The sequence below is a fragment of the Oryza sativa genome, chromosome 12 (genome assembly GCF_034140825.1).
Source record: "Oryza sativa Japonica Group chromosome 12, ASM3414082v1".
In the NCBI taxonomy this organism is placed as follows: domain Eukaryota; kingdom Viridiplantae; phylum Streptophyta; class Magnoliopsida; order Poales; family Poaceae; genus Oryza; species Oryza sativa.
The window spans coordinates 11,121,956-11,139,215 of NC_089046.1; the positions used below are offsets into that span (position 1 = coordinate 11,121,956).

The following is a 17,260-nucleotide window of genomic DNA, read 5'->3' on the forward strand; positions in this document are numbered from 1 at the left end:
GACATCGAGGAATATGACATTTGCATAATGAATTTACTGGGAAAAATAAATTGCTTATAAGATAGCAAGGATTATTTTTTTACTCTTCGCACCATCTTAGTTTATAATCTCTACACATAACGTAGATGGGCAAAAGCTTATTTAGGTGTACTAGTTGAAGTCGCCAATCTAGAAGCAAGATGGATAGTGTAGTTCGCTTCAGCTGTAGTTTCTAAGCCAAGTGTGATCTAATTTATTTGCAGCTCGTTGCCAATAACGCTTCTAATGCAATCTTACCAACCAGGTGCCTAATGGCATCCATCTTTAACAGACTTGTTGAACTCCAGTTTCACATAAATGTCAGAGCTCAACAGTTTAGAACCCTTCTCTAGGGACTAATTTAGGTGTCTTAGATTCAGATCCCATATCGCCATGAACAGGCAGTAACATAGCAATCCTAGCTCAGCCCACCATTACATACAAACAAAAACTACAAAAGAACAGGCCAAGCGGCGATTACATACAGCAACCTCACTTGCCATACTTCCGATTGTAAGGTCTACCCCTCTTGGTATTTTTTCCTCTCAAATGTGCAAGTGTTGGACCAAGGGCACTGCTCCTTAGTGCTCTATATGACCAAGCAGATGTACTGGCATTTGGTGTCCAAGTTCCCCAGCCATTTTCCTGAACAGCAGGCTCGTCATTTGCGACCTCTCCATTTTCCTCCCAGACCGTGTTTTGTGTTTTTTCTGCACATAAAGATTGTCTACAGTTTACCACAACTAAAACTTCGGTAATAATGGATAAATGCTTGCAAACGCCTAGGGCAATACCTTGCGTGGCTTCTGGATCTTTGGTGTTGTTTGGCAGTTTTTCGCTGTGAATTTTACCTTTATGATTATCTAAATTAGCTGGCTTTTGGGCATGGGATCCACCTTTAATGCCTGTTTCTGTCAGGGGAGTACTAACAGCCGGTTGCACGGAATCAGTGTCCTTGAGCAGTCTAATATCAAGAAGCGAAGAGTACTCGATCTGCAAAATATCAAGATTCAAGAATGATATATCTACCCTGTTTGACAAAATTGTAGATTAAAGGGAACACATAGTTACCTCCAAGGAACCATCTTCCTTGTAAGGTGACATGTCCACCAGCATCTCTGACTCGTCTTCACCATTCTTTTCTCCAGCAGTGAACGGATACTCAGGAACAGGTAAGAGAATGATCCTCAAAGATATGGGATCATATATAAGAACTTTGCCAACCTGAAATAATAGGTGAAAATGAATTGCCTGGATTCAATACTATCGGTAACAACACTTCATTCCATGTTTGTGCTGGCATGCAAAAGATGGCAAAATGAATTGTCTTCACTTTTCAAAAAAAATTAGCCACACATGAACGAATTGGTATTAGAAACTATGTCATACACGGTATGAAGAAAGCTCTGGACACCAAGAGGAAGACAGTTCAACCAACCGATAAACAATCAGATCTCCTTCCTGTAAGACACAAAGGAAGGTAAGCATAGAAGAGAATTAAACAGCACTAAAGGAAATACAGCTTCAAGGAAAAAGGGGGAAAATACAGCAACAGAATGAGCAACTGACTGTAAAGCTAGTAATGATAGTTTTGTGACTGCCACTGAAGTGCACTTCCATCGTAAAAATCATTTGTGATGTGAAATAATCTAGGTCCAGATAAATATCACCCTTAGTTTTCAAGCTCTGATGTACCTAGAACTTTTTTAGTTTGACAACTACTTATGTTCTCCGACCTATGCTCCATTTTTCTCCATCATTGCTCCTGCTCTGTCAGACGTATGGCTGCAGCCAGTGTTCTTCCACAAGCATGACAACACAATCTGCACGCATATCCTCCACTCTACTTAGCCTCAAAGATAATGAAGCCTAACTATGCGTTAGCTACTCCATTGCTTGTATTAAATCCCTCAATTTGTTAGCCCTCATGGAAAGAAAAAGGTTTGTTCTTTGTATTGCTTTTCTGGGAACAAAACTATGTGGTATAAGAACTCTGCCACAGAATTTTTTCAACAATACAGTTGCCGAACTCAAGTTGTGTGCCTCTTCTGCAGAAGATCATTCAGAGATGTCGCAGATAATGGTTGACCTAGTAACTCTTAGGACAAAAGTTATTATAGACAAAGAGGTTGTTTGATTAGCAATCTATACTCCTTTTAAAATAAGTCAATGGTGATGGTGGCAGTCAATCTGCCACCCCACAAATTCTGTGACATATCTGTACTATCTGCTCTTTAAGTGTTTCAATACTGTATTAATCGTAGCACATATCGTTACTTTATCAGCTAGTATGTACGATAAGAACTTAACACCAGAAGGTCTAAGATGACCGATATATGTAGTGTAAAACTAACTTTCAAGGTGAGTATAATGTAAAATTGTAAGTGCTCCATATAACAAGAATATGAAGGACCTGTGCAACAAAATAAATCACATTTATTAGCTTTTAGCAATGTCAAGATATGCACGATTATTTTTATTCATACCCAAAGCCACAGGCATTTTGTTAGTCACTAATAATAATATATATGGAATTTACTTTTTCTATCTATAGGGCAGAACAGAAGCTCATAGATAAATGCTCCACGGGTAGGCATGCAGAGTCCCAAATCTGGTCAGCCTTTTTTTTTCATTTGGCCCAAATTTTTAGCCTACAGCCGCAGCCCATTAAAGACAATAAAAATTGTAGACATTAACCATTAATATTTTATTTGGTGAATAATATAAATTCATATTTTTATTCCATGCAAACAGTAAAAATATGTATTTTTGGGGTTCAGTCTAGGACTAACTTAAGCAAGGCCTTTCCATCTCTACCTCAAATTTAAATGTTTTGGAATCTTGTGATGGTTTCACATCCATGGGGAAAAAATAAATTTGGTGGAACTGCAGAAGAGGTGGCCAGTTGGCTACACCATTAAATACGACCCAGTCACATGGTTCCTGGCATGCTTTGGTGCACAGATTTTGCTTTGTTGTTATGCTTATTTAAATCGTTGATTTAGTGCTGATGTTACTAGAGGTTGATAACAAGCATGGAATAGAAGATGAAGGTTTGAATTGAGCTGTTGTTATCATGGATGCAGAATTGAATATCATAATATTTCTACCTACTCCCTCGTGTGCACAACCAACGAGAAAAACTGTAACTGTATTCATGTTTCTTTTCCAATAAATATAGCTAGTCTTGTATAACATCTTATAACAGGAAAAGAAAATACCTTGGGAAGTCGTGTTAGGGGATACAGGCTGTCAAAATCTAAAGGTTCACTGCTAGACTTCCCTTTCTCAGCAACAATCTTTTCACTTGCTGATCCAACATGACTGCTCTCACCAACCTTTTGATTACTGGCCAAACCAAAATCATTATCACTAGTCTTAGAGTTGCCAGCCACATGGTGGTTAACTTCAGTGTCAGTTCCAGTTATCCTCCCATGATAGCTGATATCAGAGCTTTTCTTGTTTGAGTTGTCCATTCCCCACTTCTGACCCTTCTTTTTGCTTGTAGTTCCACTCCACTGGAAAGTTGTCTGGAATAAGAAAAATCAAAACAATTACATACCAATTTGCATAATTTTACTAGTATTAATATATTTATTAAAGGGAAGTAAATCACCACTTCTATTTAACTAATGAATAATTTATTTTAATTCAGGTTTCTTAAATTTCATCAACACTGCCTCAATTGGAATTAGATGACTAGATGTCGATTTAGTCAAAAGCACAATGACCAAGGTGGATCTTAACTCTTTTACTTTTGACATGCTTACCCCTATCAAATGTGATTTATCTCTGAATAATGGTCCTCCATAGTACTGGTCACCAGCTATGATTTATCCAATCCTAGGGCAAGAGCATACTAAAGTGTAGCTTTGCTCTTAAATAGCTGTCACCGGGTTCAATTGGATAAACAACATTAACACCTGTTGCATTTTATAGGGCCTATTTCTGAAAATGAAACCTAGAAACTTAAAGGAAAAAGTACGAATTACCCCCCCCCCCCAACCCGAAAACCAGATATGACTCACCCTGAACTTTCAATGACGGACGAATTACCCCCCTCAACCCAATCCAGAGCGGTTTTATCCTACGTGGCGTACGCGTGGCAACCCAGTCAGCATTTTTTTAAAAACATAGTGGGGCCCACCTATCATATACTCTCTCCCTCTCCCGGCGAGCACGGCAGCCCGGGGCAGCTCCAGCATCGTCGTAGTCGTGGCACACAGAGCCGGCGGAGTGGGATGCGGAACCGGCGGCGGCAGCGTGGGATATAGAGCCAGCGGCGGCGCGGGGAAGGAAAAGGAGGAGAAAGAGGAGAAAGAGGTGGGACCCGACGGCGCACGTTGCCGGAGAGCACGGAGAGAGTGTGCGCCGAGATCGGGGACGGCGCAGGGGCTGGCGGTGGGCAGCAGCAGGAGATCGAGATGGTGGAGGCGGCAACGTCATCCAGCTCAAAAACGTCGTCTCCTCCTCTCGAGCTCATCTCCATTTTCAAATCTCTCTTTCTTGCTTGAGGCGAGCCATGGCGGAGCTGCCGCTTGCAGCGGGGCTGCTCGACCTGCGCCCCTGCAAGCTCGCCCCTCCCCCTCCCCCGCCTCTCTCCCTGTCTCCCCCTCCCCTCCCCGCCGCTCCCACTCCACCATCACCACCACCGCCACCGCCTGCCGCCCCTCCCCTCCCCTCGCCGACGAGGAGCTGCCGCTGGCGGACGCCGTGGCTCCCGAGACCGTTGTCGCTGCACCTGAGGCCCGGGATGGCGGTGGAGAAGGGGAGGTGACGGCGATGGCGACGGCGACAGGTTTGGACGCGAAGGAGGTGGCAAGTGGAGTGGAGGCGACAGCGACCTCGGATGGCTACACCACACAGGACCACGACGACGACGACGCTCGAGCCACCGCGGGCTGCCGTGCTCGCCGAGAGAGGGAGAGAGAGTGAGAGAGGGGAAGAGGGGGGAGAGAGAGAGTATATGACATGTGGGCCCCACTATGTTTTTGTCAGGTCTTCAACTGACAAGATGGCGAAGGACAACAAGGATGAAGAGGAGAACCCTGAAACTGAAGAAGCAGGGAAGAAGGAGGCTGAAGCTGAAGGAGCAGAGGAGGGAGAACCTGATGAATCTCAAGACAGGGTGGCGCCAAGACTCAAGAAAGCAATGGGCCAAAGGCGTTCTACAAGGGCTAGCAGGCCCAATCCACGTTACCATGGGTCCCAGTGGGTGTGAGTATTGTAACTACTGCCAGTTGTCTGTAAGCAACTTGTACACGGCAACTGTAAGAGAGAAAGGGATAAATAGGGGAACACAACGAATTGGAAGGCGCTTTTTGGCAACTTGGAGGCGTAGGCGGCGGCGGCTCAACCCTGTCGGGTTGGTGCGAAATCTATCAATTGAGTTGCCAATTCCCCCTTGTTCTTGTGTGATTTGGAGTCCAGTTTCTGAATTCTGAGTTAAACTGAGTGAACACCTGACAGTTTTAAAAAAAGAAAATCCTGACTGGGTTGCCACGCGTATGCCACGTTGGATAAAACCGCTCTGGATTGGGTCGAGGGGGTAATTCGTCCGGTATTAAAAGTTCAGGGTGAGTCATGTCTGGTTTTCAGGTTCAAGGGGGAATTCGGCCAACCGTGATAGTTCGGGGGAGTAATTCGTACTTTTTCCAAACTTAAAACATCTATAAGAGCAAAACCAATATCCATAAAATGTGGCAAAACCAACATCAGTCTTTTGATTAGGGCATTTACTTTTTGCCACTTTTAAGATGTAAAGATTTGCCACTCACAGTATATGACATGTGGGCCTTCATGTGCTATGACATGTGGGCCCAGTGGCAAATCCTTAATTGCCACTTATAAGAGTGGCAAATAGTTAAATATCTCCCTAAAATGACATCTAAGTATCTAACAATTATGGAAGAAATATGCATTTACGTAGCCCCAAATATTTCCTAGTCAATCCACAACTACCCCCACAATCAAAGCTATCACTTCCCTAAAATATCTCTAAAAACAAATTCATAAAATGGAAGTCACAACAAATTCTATTATTTACATGCTAATGAGCAGATAGCAAATATAGTGGAGGTGGAATATAAAATAAAGTCTTGATAATTTCATGCAGTGGCCTAACTTACTAACTGTTGCAAAGGAAATGCATCATTAAATCAGTTATTATATAATTAAGAATGAGAGACAAGAGGCACATCAATAAACCTGTATTTCCTTCACCGGTGATTTATCTGATTCTCCGCCTAAAATCAAAAGAAAATTACTTTATATTGAGCTGTCTTACATGCAATAAATGAATATTACCAACTGAAGATGTGTAGTGATGTGGGTAACACAATAGTAATGATTCAACAAGAAAACTGTCATAGGTAGTGGGCCGAGGGGTCGAGGCCCAAGAACATAAATCAGAAAAGCACACAAGCCGGACATAAATAACAGCATAACAGTCTCAAATATTCACTTGTTTGAAGACCTCTAAACAAGAATGCACAAAAGATGATTTCAGGTGCAAATCTCCGAGAGCTGTAGTATACACATAATAAAATCCCCATAGGCTGAAAGAATATGAGATGGAGAGTTATATATGTACACTAGGTTTAGCTGGGAATATAGGACTATTTCTCTTATTTATTTGCCAATAGAGCTCAAATTCCTGGTTTTATTTTCAAATTCTCGGACCAGGAGCAGCATGGAATAGTTTGGATATGCTCCAACGCACCATTTACATCTATATAACGATAAATAGATTAATGGTTCAGAATACAATTTACTGGTGATTTTCAACCAAAACATAATATTTTCAGTCTGGATATTCATGCATAAACAGCTAGAATTGTTCTTGGAGAAAAGAATGAAATGTTTTTATATATTTTTCACATACTTCTCTGTTTCAAGCATAAGGTAAGGCCAGAAAAAGATGACCTTAAATTTTGAAGGTAGGACACAACTAGCACAGACAAATTAACCAGAGGAGAAGACCTGAAGAATATTTCTAAAGATGCCACTATCAACATACCAAATATATGTGTTGTTTGATACATACAAATGTCCTAATGCTTACATGTCTACTTGGACAAGTATGATGGCATTTGTGCATGGTAAATTAACACGGTAGTCAGGGTAACTCTGGTTTATCTTTTTTTTTCCTGAACAGGACAGTGTTTGTTTTCTGTCTGTGATAAACAATGGATTGCAATGCGGAAAATAATATTATCATAAATCAGATTCTTGCTGGATGAAGATACCTGCTGACTCAAAGCGAATGTGGCCAGGCCTAACCACAACTGGAACAATATCATCCGATGTATCAGATTCTTCCTCATCTGCTTCATGCCTTACAAATGGCAAGCTCGAGTTGTTTTGATTGCTTGATGGGGACGGCAAAACATCTCGGTTGTTTGACGATGGACAATCAGCCACGGTTGGTTGTTCTTGACAGTGCTCTTTCTGCAAAAATATAAATTGAAGATAAATATATTTGTTTAACACTATTTGTCCCTACTATGGAGATAAGACTATCAGGTAGCTACTCTGTTCTGAGCTGGAGGAAGAGAAGTAGATGGATAGCAGCAAAAGATTCAGTATCAGAGGAAACAAGATTACAGGGAGTCGGAAAGCTTTCATGCCACAGTGAGACATACCAATGAAGAAGGCAATGCCACAGTAGTGGAAACTTATAAAAGCTGTACAATTTATGAAAAGAATAGAGTTTTCATTGGGGGAAAAAAAGAAGGAAGCCCATATGGGATTGCAACTTGAAAGTTGATTGAACCAGCCTATATATTTTCCAATTGTTGCAACCAATCCAGATGTTCTTCCATCTATAAAATCCACAGCATTATGCCCTTGTAGTAGGGATATAAAAATATCCTATAAATCAAGAAATAAGATACAGACACATCCAGCAACAATTTACCTCTTTCAATTGTTCTTTGGCTTTCTGTCTAAGTTGTCTTTTGAGTTTCTTACGCCGAGCACTTCTAGATACCTGGTAAAACACAGGACAGCAAAGTGAACTTTATGCATGTGATAACTAAAATAAAATGCACATGCAGAAAAGCATGACTTGTTAATTGAGTCCTATATATCATAATATCACAGGTAAATTTGAGTGTTGCTACACTGCACGTGAAGTGTGAAATGTCAATTATAGGAAATTATACTTGTGGCGTGGTCAGCAGTCAGAATTGTGCATGGAGCTTGCTTTTTCAAAGAATTTCTTTATGCCCTTTTTTCTATAGACTAAAATTGGCAAACAACTACTTCAGAATGAAACAGAAGAAGCTCATTAAATTTTCTGTGGTTTTCTTTAACTAACTATTCCATAAAGACAACTGCAAAACAGTCCAATTCTAAACAATAAGTTAGCCAATGGATACATTAAGGTGAGCTTGACATTAGAGCAGCCCTTTTAAAAGCACTGAATTAACTTTTTACTATAAATCAATTAAACAGGAAAATACATTTTAACTCCAATTCATGTGATTGTAATGCTTGGTACTTCTTTTAATTTGTTGTGCACATCGTACAATTTCCATTCTTGTTCTCATGATTTGAGTGGTTCTGGTACTTGAAATAAAAATCAATGAAAAATTACAAATCTTATACAAGCACCAACATCACTCAATAGATGAATCAGTTACACAAAGATTGACAAAATTATTTTTGTAGCAATCAAAGTGTGCCCATTCCCGTTGCTATCCCTAACCAATAGGGCAGGAGGAGAAGAGGGAGCCATAGGAGGAGTTGGGATCAACGAGTAGTTGCAGAGTGAAAAATAGTGCTGTATTTAATCATGTGCCCTCCAAAATCATCGATTCGTCATACTGAACACAACCACAAAGAGCCCAAACCAAATTGCTAATCCAAATCATTCCAATACCAACCGAATGGAGCCCAAACCACAAGACAGTCCAAATCCAACACAGTAGCACGTGTGAGTTGGCAAGGAGCTGAGGGGACAGAGAAGCTGCAGGTGCAAGAAGTAGCCACACCAGTGAGGATGACAAAAATGAGAGCAAGGGGTGAGCATGTAGGAGTTGTGAGGAGCTACAGCAGCGCAATGGCATGTAGCAATGGTGGAGGTGGTGGGGAGATGCAGATGACACGATTTCCACCAGTAAAAGGGCGCAGGATGATTCGGTTTCAGACATCCAGATGAGCCAGTGTAGGGATCTATCACAAGGTAAGGATAATAAGGTCACATGTAACATGAGTCGGCATTAGTGACAATGACAGAAGTGATAAATACAGGGATGGACACACCTTTTGGAGCTAATAAAGTGATTATGTCATTTTGGTGCTACAAATCTAAAATCGTGGACTTTCAACACCACATATCAATTTGCCTTAAAGATCTTAAACATATACAGAATAAAAAAAACACGAGAAATAGTGTTCACGTGCGTTATTGATGGCGTATTTGCATGTGAACATAACTCAAAGCAGTTGCAAACTATTTCAACAAAATGATACATGAGAGGGCATTTGAAGGTCAGGAAGTTATATGGTTTTTGTCCCATTAAAAAATCCTTTTTAGCCAAAGCAGATAATTAACTAACTAGGTTCAGCACCACGCAGCAATGCAAAACAGGTCTGGTACTGGGCATTAATCACTATGATAAGAAATAAAAGCATGCAAAAACAAAGAGAGAATTGATAAATACTACCTCCATCCTCCGTCCCAAAATATAAGGATTTTTAGGGTTGGACATGGGTATTGAGTAGGTGGAATTAAATGGGGAAGGTTGTGATTGGTTGACAAGAGGAAGTACATGGAGAATTGGATGGTGGAAGGTTTCGATTGGTTGAGAAGGGAATGTAGCTGATCAGCTGCTATATTTTGGGACGGAGGGAATAGATTTTTATTTCTTTTTAAAAGAAAGACTCTCCTTTTGGTTTACATACAAAAAGAATCATCATCCATAGAGAAAAATAAGCCCAAAAGATTTCAGATTGTTAAAACAGTAATCATGCAGTAATTATGACTCAAGCAGAAACCTTTTTAATATCGCTTTGAGTGTTACAATCATCCTCCTTTGTTTCGCTATTCAACTTGGTTTGGTTGTCCCTAAGAAATTTCACACATAAAATCTGTTACATATTAGAATAAAGAAATCAATACTTTAACCTGAATCATTGCACAAGATGTGAATACTTTCATGCAATGCTGCATGTAGAGGCAAGAAGTGAGTAATACAATAATACATCACATACAAAATTTTGAATATACTCAATTATTGTCAGCATTATGTTGAATTTATATATAGAATAAACAACATAGCTTCAAATGAGTTCGAAGGATGGCATAGAAGACATAATATGAATGCCTAATCGTATTCAAGAAAAAAAATCTGAATGCCTAATTATTGACTTAAATATATATGGGACGTTGTTATGGTCTACACCGATGTCCTCAGCCTCTCACCATATATGAAATATCATAACATAAGTAATCACTTATCGTGACGTGGACGCGGAGTTAGCTAAACAAATCCACACATCTTAAATGCACAGAAAAAAAAAAGGAGAAATGTTATAGTTTATACTTCTAGACCTTTACTAGCATTCATTAACTTCATAAGACATGTGCTACTACATGAAAGGATTAGAACATTAAAACAAGAGTAGTGCAACTTCACATATGTAAACATGGATTGATTTTGCTTACAAATTAATAGTGTCATTTTTCAGTGATAATCACCCAGTAATTATATGTAAACTGGCATGGGATTATGCAGCCAACCTTTTGCAGTCTTAGCCATTATTATAGGCAATAACAAACGATATCACTTGACAACAAGTATATTAGTTGTCTTGAAAAATACGTTCCAAAAGTATATTTCAGGTTGTTTTACAAATAGATTATTACGAAAATCAAAGTTTTGCAATCAAGACAAGAAGTAATATATTTAGTGATCAAGTGGTACAATCAGAAAATTGCCATTTTTTTACTACTAGCATAGCGCTCATCTTAAGTATCCTCAACTCTAAAAATTATATACATACTACGAGATAGGAACCAGATTCACATGTGCATTGCATGCAACTTTATTTAAAAAAAAACTTATAGACGACATACACATTACTACAAATGCCCCAAAAGATTACGAGTGAAAGATAGGGGTAGAGCTAGGGATGGTAAAGGGCCCAACATTTTAGCCTAGAAAATTTGAGGGTTGGGTCTAAAATGGGGTGGGTTGAACTTTTATACATTTTCACCTAGAAATATAAGGGCTAGGTAGGATTGTGAAAGAACCCATGGGAATTGACCCATTACCACCCCTAAGTAGAGCACAAAATCACACCCAATTACTCCAATTAAAAGGACTAAATATATTTTATGCAACCTTTCTATTTTAGTTGATTACTATAATTTGCAACAGTGCAGTGTTTAGAAGTTTTTGTAGACACTTGTAATTGCTTATATTAAATATTAGCATTTAGCAGTATGCTAACAACACACTTCACATCGAGGAAATCCATAGTAAGTTGAAAGTAACTTAACTGCAGAAACACTAAATGTCTAATTTGAACTATGAATGTGACAAAACTATTGCAGTTAATTGTTTCCTTTCTAAAAGTAACATAGTTGATAACCGAAAAAACATCATGTATAAGAAAAAAAGTGAATTGCAATCTGGGTCATCTTTTATTGCCAAAATTTCACTTTGGACCATCCTTTCCCCAATCTTTTTGCTTTGCATTAGCAAATTTTATGTTTGTTGCACTTTGGACCACCCCAACTATCTTCCTGGCATTCCTCTGGCATCTTGTATGGCCTGGTGGAGGGAAGACGCCAGGTCACCAGCATGCCAGAGCCGATGTGCTCGAGGTCATTGATGTGATAAATAAGTGGTTTGGGGTGGTCCAAATTGCAAAAAGGTAAAATTACCTAGCCCAAAGTGGAAAGATTAGGCAAAGGTGGTCCAAAGCAAAACTTTGGCTATGAAAGGTGGATCAAACTCACTCGTAAGAAAATTATCATGCTAAAGGTAAGAATCATATGGCATCATATATAAGATATAAAGATAGTAGTTAAAGTGTGGTTTTCATTTGTTATAAATCATGGTCACATTAAATCAATCTGAATTGAAGGAAGAAAATAAAGGGTGCTCAACAACTACAGTTTGCAGACTACAAGTATCAGATCCTGGTATGCCAGATGCATTAGAATATGAAATATTTGCAGCCAATTACAGAAAGTAGTTTTATTAGCTTGTATAGATACTTTGCTGGCCAGTATTCATGTTCGTCACAGATAAAACAGTTTACCTGATTGAAGTGGCATAGTTAACATACCTCTTTGATATCTGCTCTTTCTCCAAGGTAACATCGGCTTCAGCTAGCATCACCTTCTTGGCATCATCGATACATGGTGACTTCAACTTTTTGGAACCACTATGATCCTGATCTTGGTGGGCTTTATCCTCGTTGCTGCAACCGGTGTGCTTTCCAGTGTTTGCCACCTTCAGTTTCTTTTTTCTGTGTCAAAAAGATGGATAACAGGATGAACAGAAATAACATACTCAACATAGCAATTGGAAAACCCATCAAAAACACATCAATGGGGAATCCAATCATTCAAATGGAAAAGTTTAATGGTTCGAGGCTCTAACAGAACACAAAATGGCATTAGCCTCAATAGGAAAATAAAATAGCTATTTTTGATGAACAAAGGAAGCTTTGGTGTTTTGAAGGTAGAATGATAGATACTAAATAGCCTTTTTCTCAAACAAAGATCAAGTAATTTTATTGTAAAAAGAATGAAAAAGGAGGATACTTTGAGGTCCCAGGTGATCCTCTTTCTCCATCTTGACATTTCCTCTTCAAAGTTATATCATCATTTCGTGTATTGTAGTGAGAAGCTGCATTGACTACATTCTGATGATTATACTGTACACCTTCTTGTTGATTGCTATCATCATCCTTCTTATATTCGATTGCGAGCATTTCATCGTCTGTTGGAAGTGGTTGTTTTTCTACTATCTCAGGACCTTCAATACAGTGCACATCATTATGTTGTGTTATCCTCTTGGAAGCTTTCTGTTTTACCCTGATAATAAAAAAAAAAGTAATGTAAAGCTGTAACATCATTTTTACAATATATGGTTAACATTTGTCTGCAAAAAAAGGTGAACAATTTAGTATGAAGACATGCTACTAGCAATTTCATCATTCATGTGAAGAAACTTTCCTCTATTCTACTGCTAGAATATTCCCTGTACCTTCCAATTTTACGTATTTGGGGATTGGTTTGATAGCTTTTCTATCTGGGGCAGTGGCATGCTGGACAATCTGGAAAGGAGCAAACGTGAACTGCTAACAGCCCAGATGATGCAAAGGATGTTGGTAGGAACAAGTTGTACTCTCTGTTGATTGCATGATATGTTATATGGGATGTAATATGTAAATAAGTGGCTTAAATTTGATGGTGTTATGTCGCTGGATGCCACTTCTATGTTCCATTTTATCTGTGCCACTTTGTTTAGACATATGGGGTTCAACATACAAAACTGAGCGTATTAATCCCTCCGCTTTCTGAAGAAATGTTGTCATACATGCATGCAGGTGGACCATGTACTTTTTGAACAAATGTTGTCATGCATATCCAAAATACTATTTCACTTCCATGCAGGTGGACCATGTATCCCCAATTATGTTATATGCAGACATAAGGTGACTAGGAATTTTTTTTTATATGCTATGTTCTTTCTGTTTTTGTACAAATAGGAAGAAAGATGAATAAACACAAATATGCAGCCACATTTCCTCTCAGTCAGTAACTCAGTATTACAGATGAAACCAAAAATATATGAGAAAATCCATAAAATGCCATTGACAAGCACTTTAATCCGAGAAATGCCATCGACAAAGGCAACTTCTCAAAAATGCCATTGCACAAGCCTGTTTCTCCCTAAAATGCCATCACCGTCAACTCCACACCGTTTCATCTGTCATTTTTTTCTGATAATGACCATTTTGCCCTCCGTGCAAAATATACCCAGTTTTTATCAAAGAAAAATGACCACGGCGCTCTAATCGATCCCGATCCAGCGCTCTCTTGGCGTTGGCGGCGGCTCGGCGGCGGTCCAAGGCGGTGGCACCGCTATGCCGGCGGTCCACGGGGTCTGCGAGGAGGACCAGGGCAGTGGCGCGGCAGGGTGTGGTGACGGCAAGCAACCCGGCGCCAGGGGCATGGTCCCGCAGGCCCACCACCTTGCAATGAAGGGGGGAACGCGGGTGGAGGCGGCGGCGGCGGCCCGGGCGTGTTAGGCACGGCGATGCAGATGGAGACGGCGGTGGCGCCTCGCGCGTGGTCGACGCGGACGGAGGTGGCGGCGGCGGCGGCCTGGACCTGGTAGGCACAACGGCACGGACGGAGACAGCGGTGGCGCCCCGGACGTGGTCGATGCGGACGGAGGTGGCGGCGGCGGCCCTGGCCTGGTAGGCACAGCGTCGCGGACAGAGGCGGTGGCGGCCCGGGCATGGTAGGCTGTCCTCGGCAGCCTCCACTGCGACCCCTTTGTCGTCCTCCTCACGAAGCTCACCGGCGAGTCCCGCCACCTGCAGAACGACCCACCGGCCCTTGTCTCGCAGGACCCCGGCACCGTCCCTGGCCGCGTTCTCCTTCATCGGCATGCACATTGACAACTTCCCCATCAACGTCGACAACAGGTAGGTTGCTAGTAGATTGTTCTTCTGATTGTGTAAAATTTACTCCTCTGATTTATGCTTCTTCTGAATGATTTGAGTGCTTTACTTGATTTGTGTGTTTCTGCCGGAAATTTACTTGCTTGCTTGGAGCCCAGCAAGACGGTCGCGTCGCCGGCGCCGGGTTGCAACGGTTGCTTGTCATCGCCATCTATGGGCCGGAGAGGAAGGCGACAACAGCGAAAGTTTTTTTTTCTCTAACCGATAGATTATTTTTTAAGCCCGGTCAAATACCGATAGTTTTTTACTCCCTCCGTTTCACAATGTAAGTCATTCTAACATTTTCCACATTCATATTGATGTTAATGAATCTATACATATATATCTATCTAGATTCATTAACATCAATACGAACGTGGAAAATGCTAGAGTGACTTACATTGTGAAACGGAGGAAGTAATTATTATCCTATCCGGGCTACTGTTGATCGATTAGTATTGAACGCTTATTTTTCAGCGACGATTAGTCAGCGAGGATGGTTGTGTGAGCAAATTGTTGTCTAGGGGTAAGATTGTCTTTTCATACAACTTAACGGAAAGATGCTAACACCAATTTGATGGTGATGGCATTTTTGGAAGAAAGAGGCTTGTGCAATGGCATTTTTGGGAAGTTGTCTTTGTCGATGGCATTTCTGGGATTAGGGTGCTTGTCGATGGCATTTCATGGATTTTCTCAAAATATATATATACCACAATAACAAATTAGCACATGCATGATTCACGTTCCATATCCTACAGTAAGCCCAAAGAAAATTTCGATGCACAAACAGAAACAGATACCTTATGATGTCATTGTCCCTGAAGATACAAGTCGACTCAAACGGTGGTAAGACGAATCCATCTATCTGCACAAAGAGACCACACTTCGCCGTCAAATTGATGATACAAAATAGTTCTCATATAGTCATATGAACAATGCGATCAAGAAACATGAGAAATGTACCAAGCATCTAAATCTACCTAGAAACCCTCGAATCAATGTCGTGCGAATCCAACACAGATTTCAGGGCACCCAATCAAAAAAAAAAACCCTGGAGATGCAAGGGGTTAGGGGAAGGGGGACGCAGAGAAATGAAGGAATCCGCACCGAGAGGATGACGCAGCTGGGGCAGGAGCGGCGGAGGCGGAACCGAGCCGCGATGTGCGCGGCGAGGTCGGAGACGGTGGACAGCTCCGGGGGGAGGAGGAGCCAGCAGCGGCGGAGGCCGCTCTCCCTCAGCGACCGCCGGAGGATGCGCTGGTTGTCGAAGACCAGGCGGAGCCTCACCGCCTGCGCCGGCGGCGTCGCCATTGGCGGCGGTTGCGGTGGTGCGAGACAGCGAGGGGGACGAGGGTTTATGCCTTCCTCGCTATTTTCCCCTTTCTTTGAGAGGGTTTGGGGCTTTCCGTCTTTTTGTGTGCGTAGGTACTGGATAGGCGTAAAACCGCTGCAAGTGCACAGCATTTTTTTTTAGAGATAATATATTGTATTCCACTGAAAATTTTGTCTGATCTCTGAAAATTGGCTCTTTCATTGTATGCCATTGATCCAAATTTACGCACCCTCTCATACCACTACCGTCAGTTGACCGTGTGTTGACTGTGTTAACTCTTAAGTAAAAAAGACATATTTGTTCTCTCTGAGTTATTAGGCATGTCCTATACTCAAAAGGGTAAATACGTCTTTTTTCCTTGAGAATTAACGGTCAACACACGGTCAACTGACGGGAGTGGCATGAGATGGTGTGCAAATTTGGATTAATGGCATATAAGGGAATAGCCAATTTTCAATGGCACATAAGGGATCAGACCAATTTTCAGTGGCATATAAGGGATTTTCTCTATTTTTTAATACTTTAGGGCCACTTCAGGGCCTATTTAGGGCCTGTTTAGTTCGCGAAATGAAAATTTTTTGATGTCACATCGGACGTTTACCGAATGTCGGAAGGGTTTTCGGACACGAATGAAAAAATTAATTTCATAACTTACTTGGAAACCGCGAGACGAATCTTTTGAGCATAATTAATCCGCCATTAGCACATGTGGATTACTGTAGCACTTAGGACTAATCATAGACTAATTAGCCTCAAAAGATTCGTCTCGCGATTTCTTCCCTAACCGTGCAATTAATTTTTCTTTTAATCTACATTTAATGCTTCATACATGTGTCTAAAGATTCGATGTGATGTTTTTGGGAAAAACTTGTTGGGAACTAAACGGGGCCTTAGTTGGTGAAATAAAAGTTTTGGGTATCATATCAAACGTTTGACCAGATGTCGGAAGAGTTTTTCGGATATGAATGAAAAAACAAATTTCATAACTCGCCTGGAAACCGCGAGACGAATATTTTGAGCCTAATTAATCTGTCATTAGCACATGTGGGTTATTGTAGCACTTATGTCTAATCATGGACTAATTAGGCTCAAAAGATTCGCCTCGTGATTTACATGCAAACTGTGCAATTAGTTTTTTCTTTTTATCTATATTTAATACTCTATACATGTGTCTAAAGATTCGATGTGATGTTTTTGCGAAAATTTTTTGAGAAC

The 17,260-nt window shown here is 40.8% G+C and overlaps 1 protein-coding gene across 1 annotated transcript; it reads right to left on the reverse strand.

Moving 5' to 3' along the window:
• Nucleotides 1-272: 272 nt before the first annotated feature.
• Nucleotides 273-16,099, reverse strand: LOC4352003 (coilin). Its single transcript, XM_015765237.3, has 13 exons — nt 15,820-16,099; nt 15,513-15,577; nt 12,803-13,075; nt 12,322-12,504; nt 10,021-10,090; nt 7,937-8,008; nt 7,266-7,467; nt 6,226-6,263; nt 3,240-3,548; nt 1,408-1,479; nt 1,090-1,242; nt 813-1,011; nt 273-728 (listed from the first exon to the last, which is right to left on the reverse strand). The coding sequence occupies exons 1-13, from the start codon at nt 16,021-16,023 to the stop codon at nt 511-513; spliced, it is 2,058 nt and encodes a 685-aa protein (XP_015620723.1). The 5' UTR covers nt 16,024-16,099; the 3' UTR covers nt 273-510.
• Nucleotides 16,100-17,260: the final 1,161 nt, after the last annotated feature.

What these genes read in the sequence shown, in the direction of transcription:
- LOC4352003 (XM_015765237.3), bottom strand. Translation starts at nt 16,023, where the DNA reads ATGGCGACGCCGCCGGCGCAGGCGGTGAGGCTCCGCCTGGTCTTCGAC. An exon ending in CCAGCTGCGTCATCCTCTCG is followed by an intron (nt 15,578 to 15,819) that starts GTGCGGATTCCT and finishes CTCTTTGTGCAG; the next exon opens with ATAGATGGATTCGTCTTACC. An exon ending in GGATCACCTGGGACCTCAAA is followed by an intron (nt 12,505 to 12,802) that starts GTATCCTCCTTT and finishes TTTTTGACACAG; the next exon opens with AAAAAAGAAACTGAAGGTGG.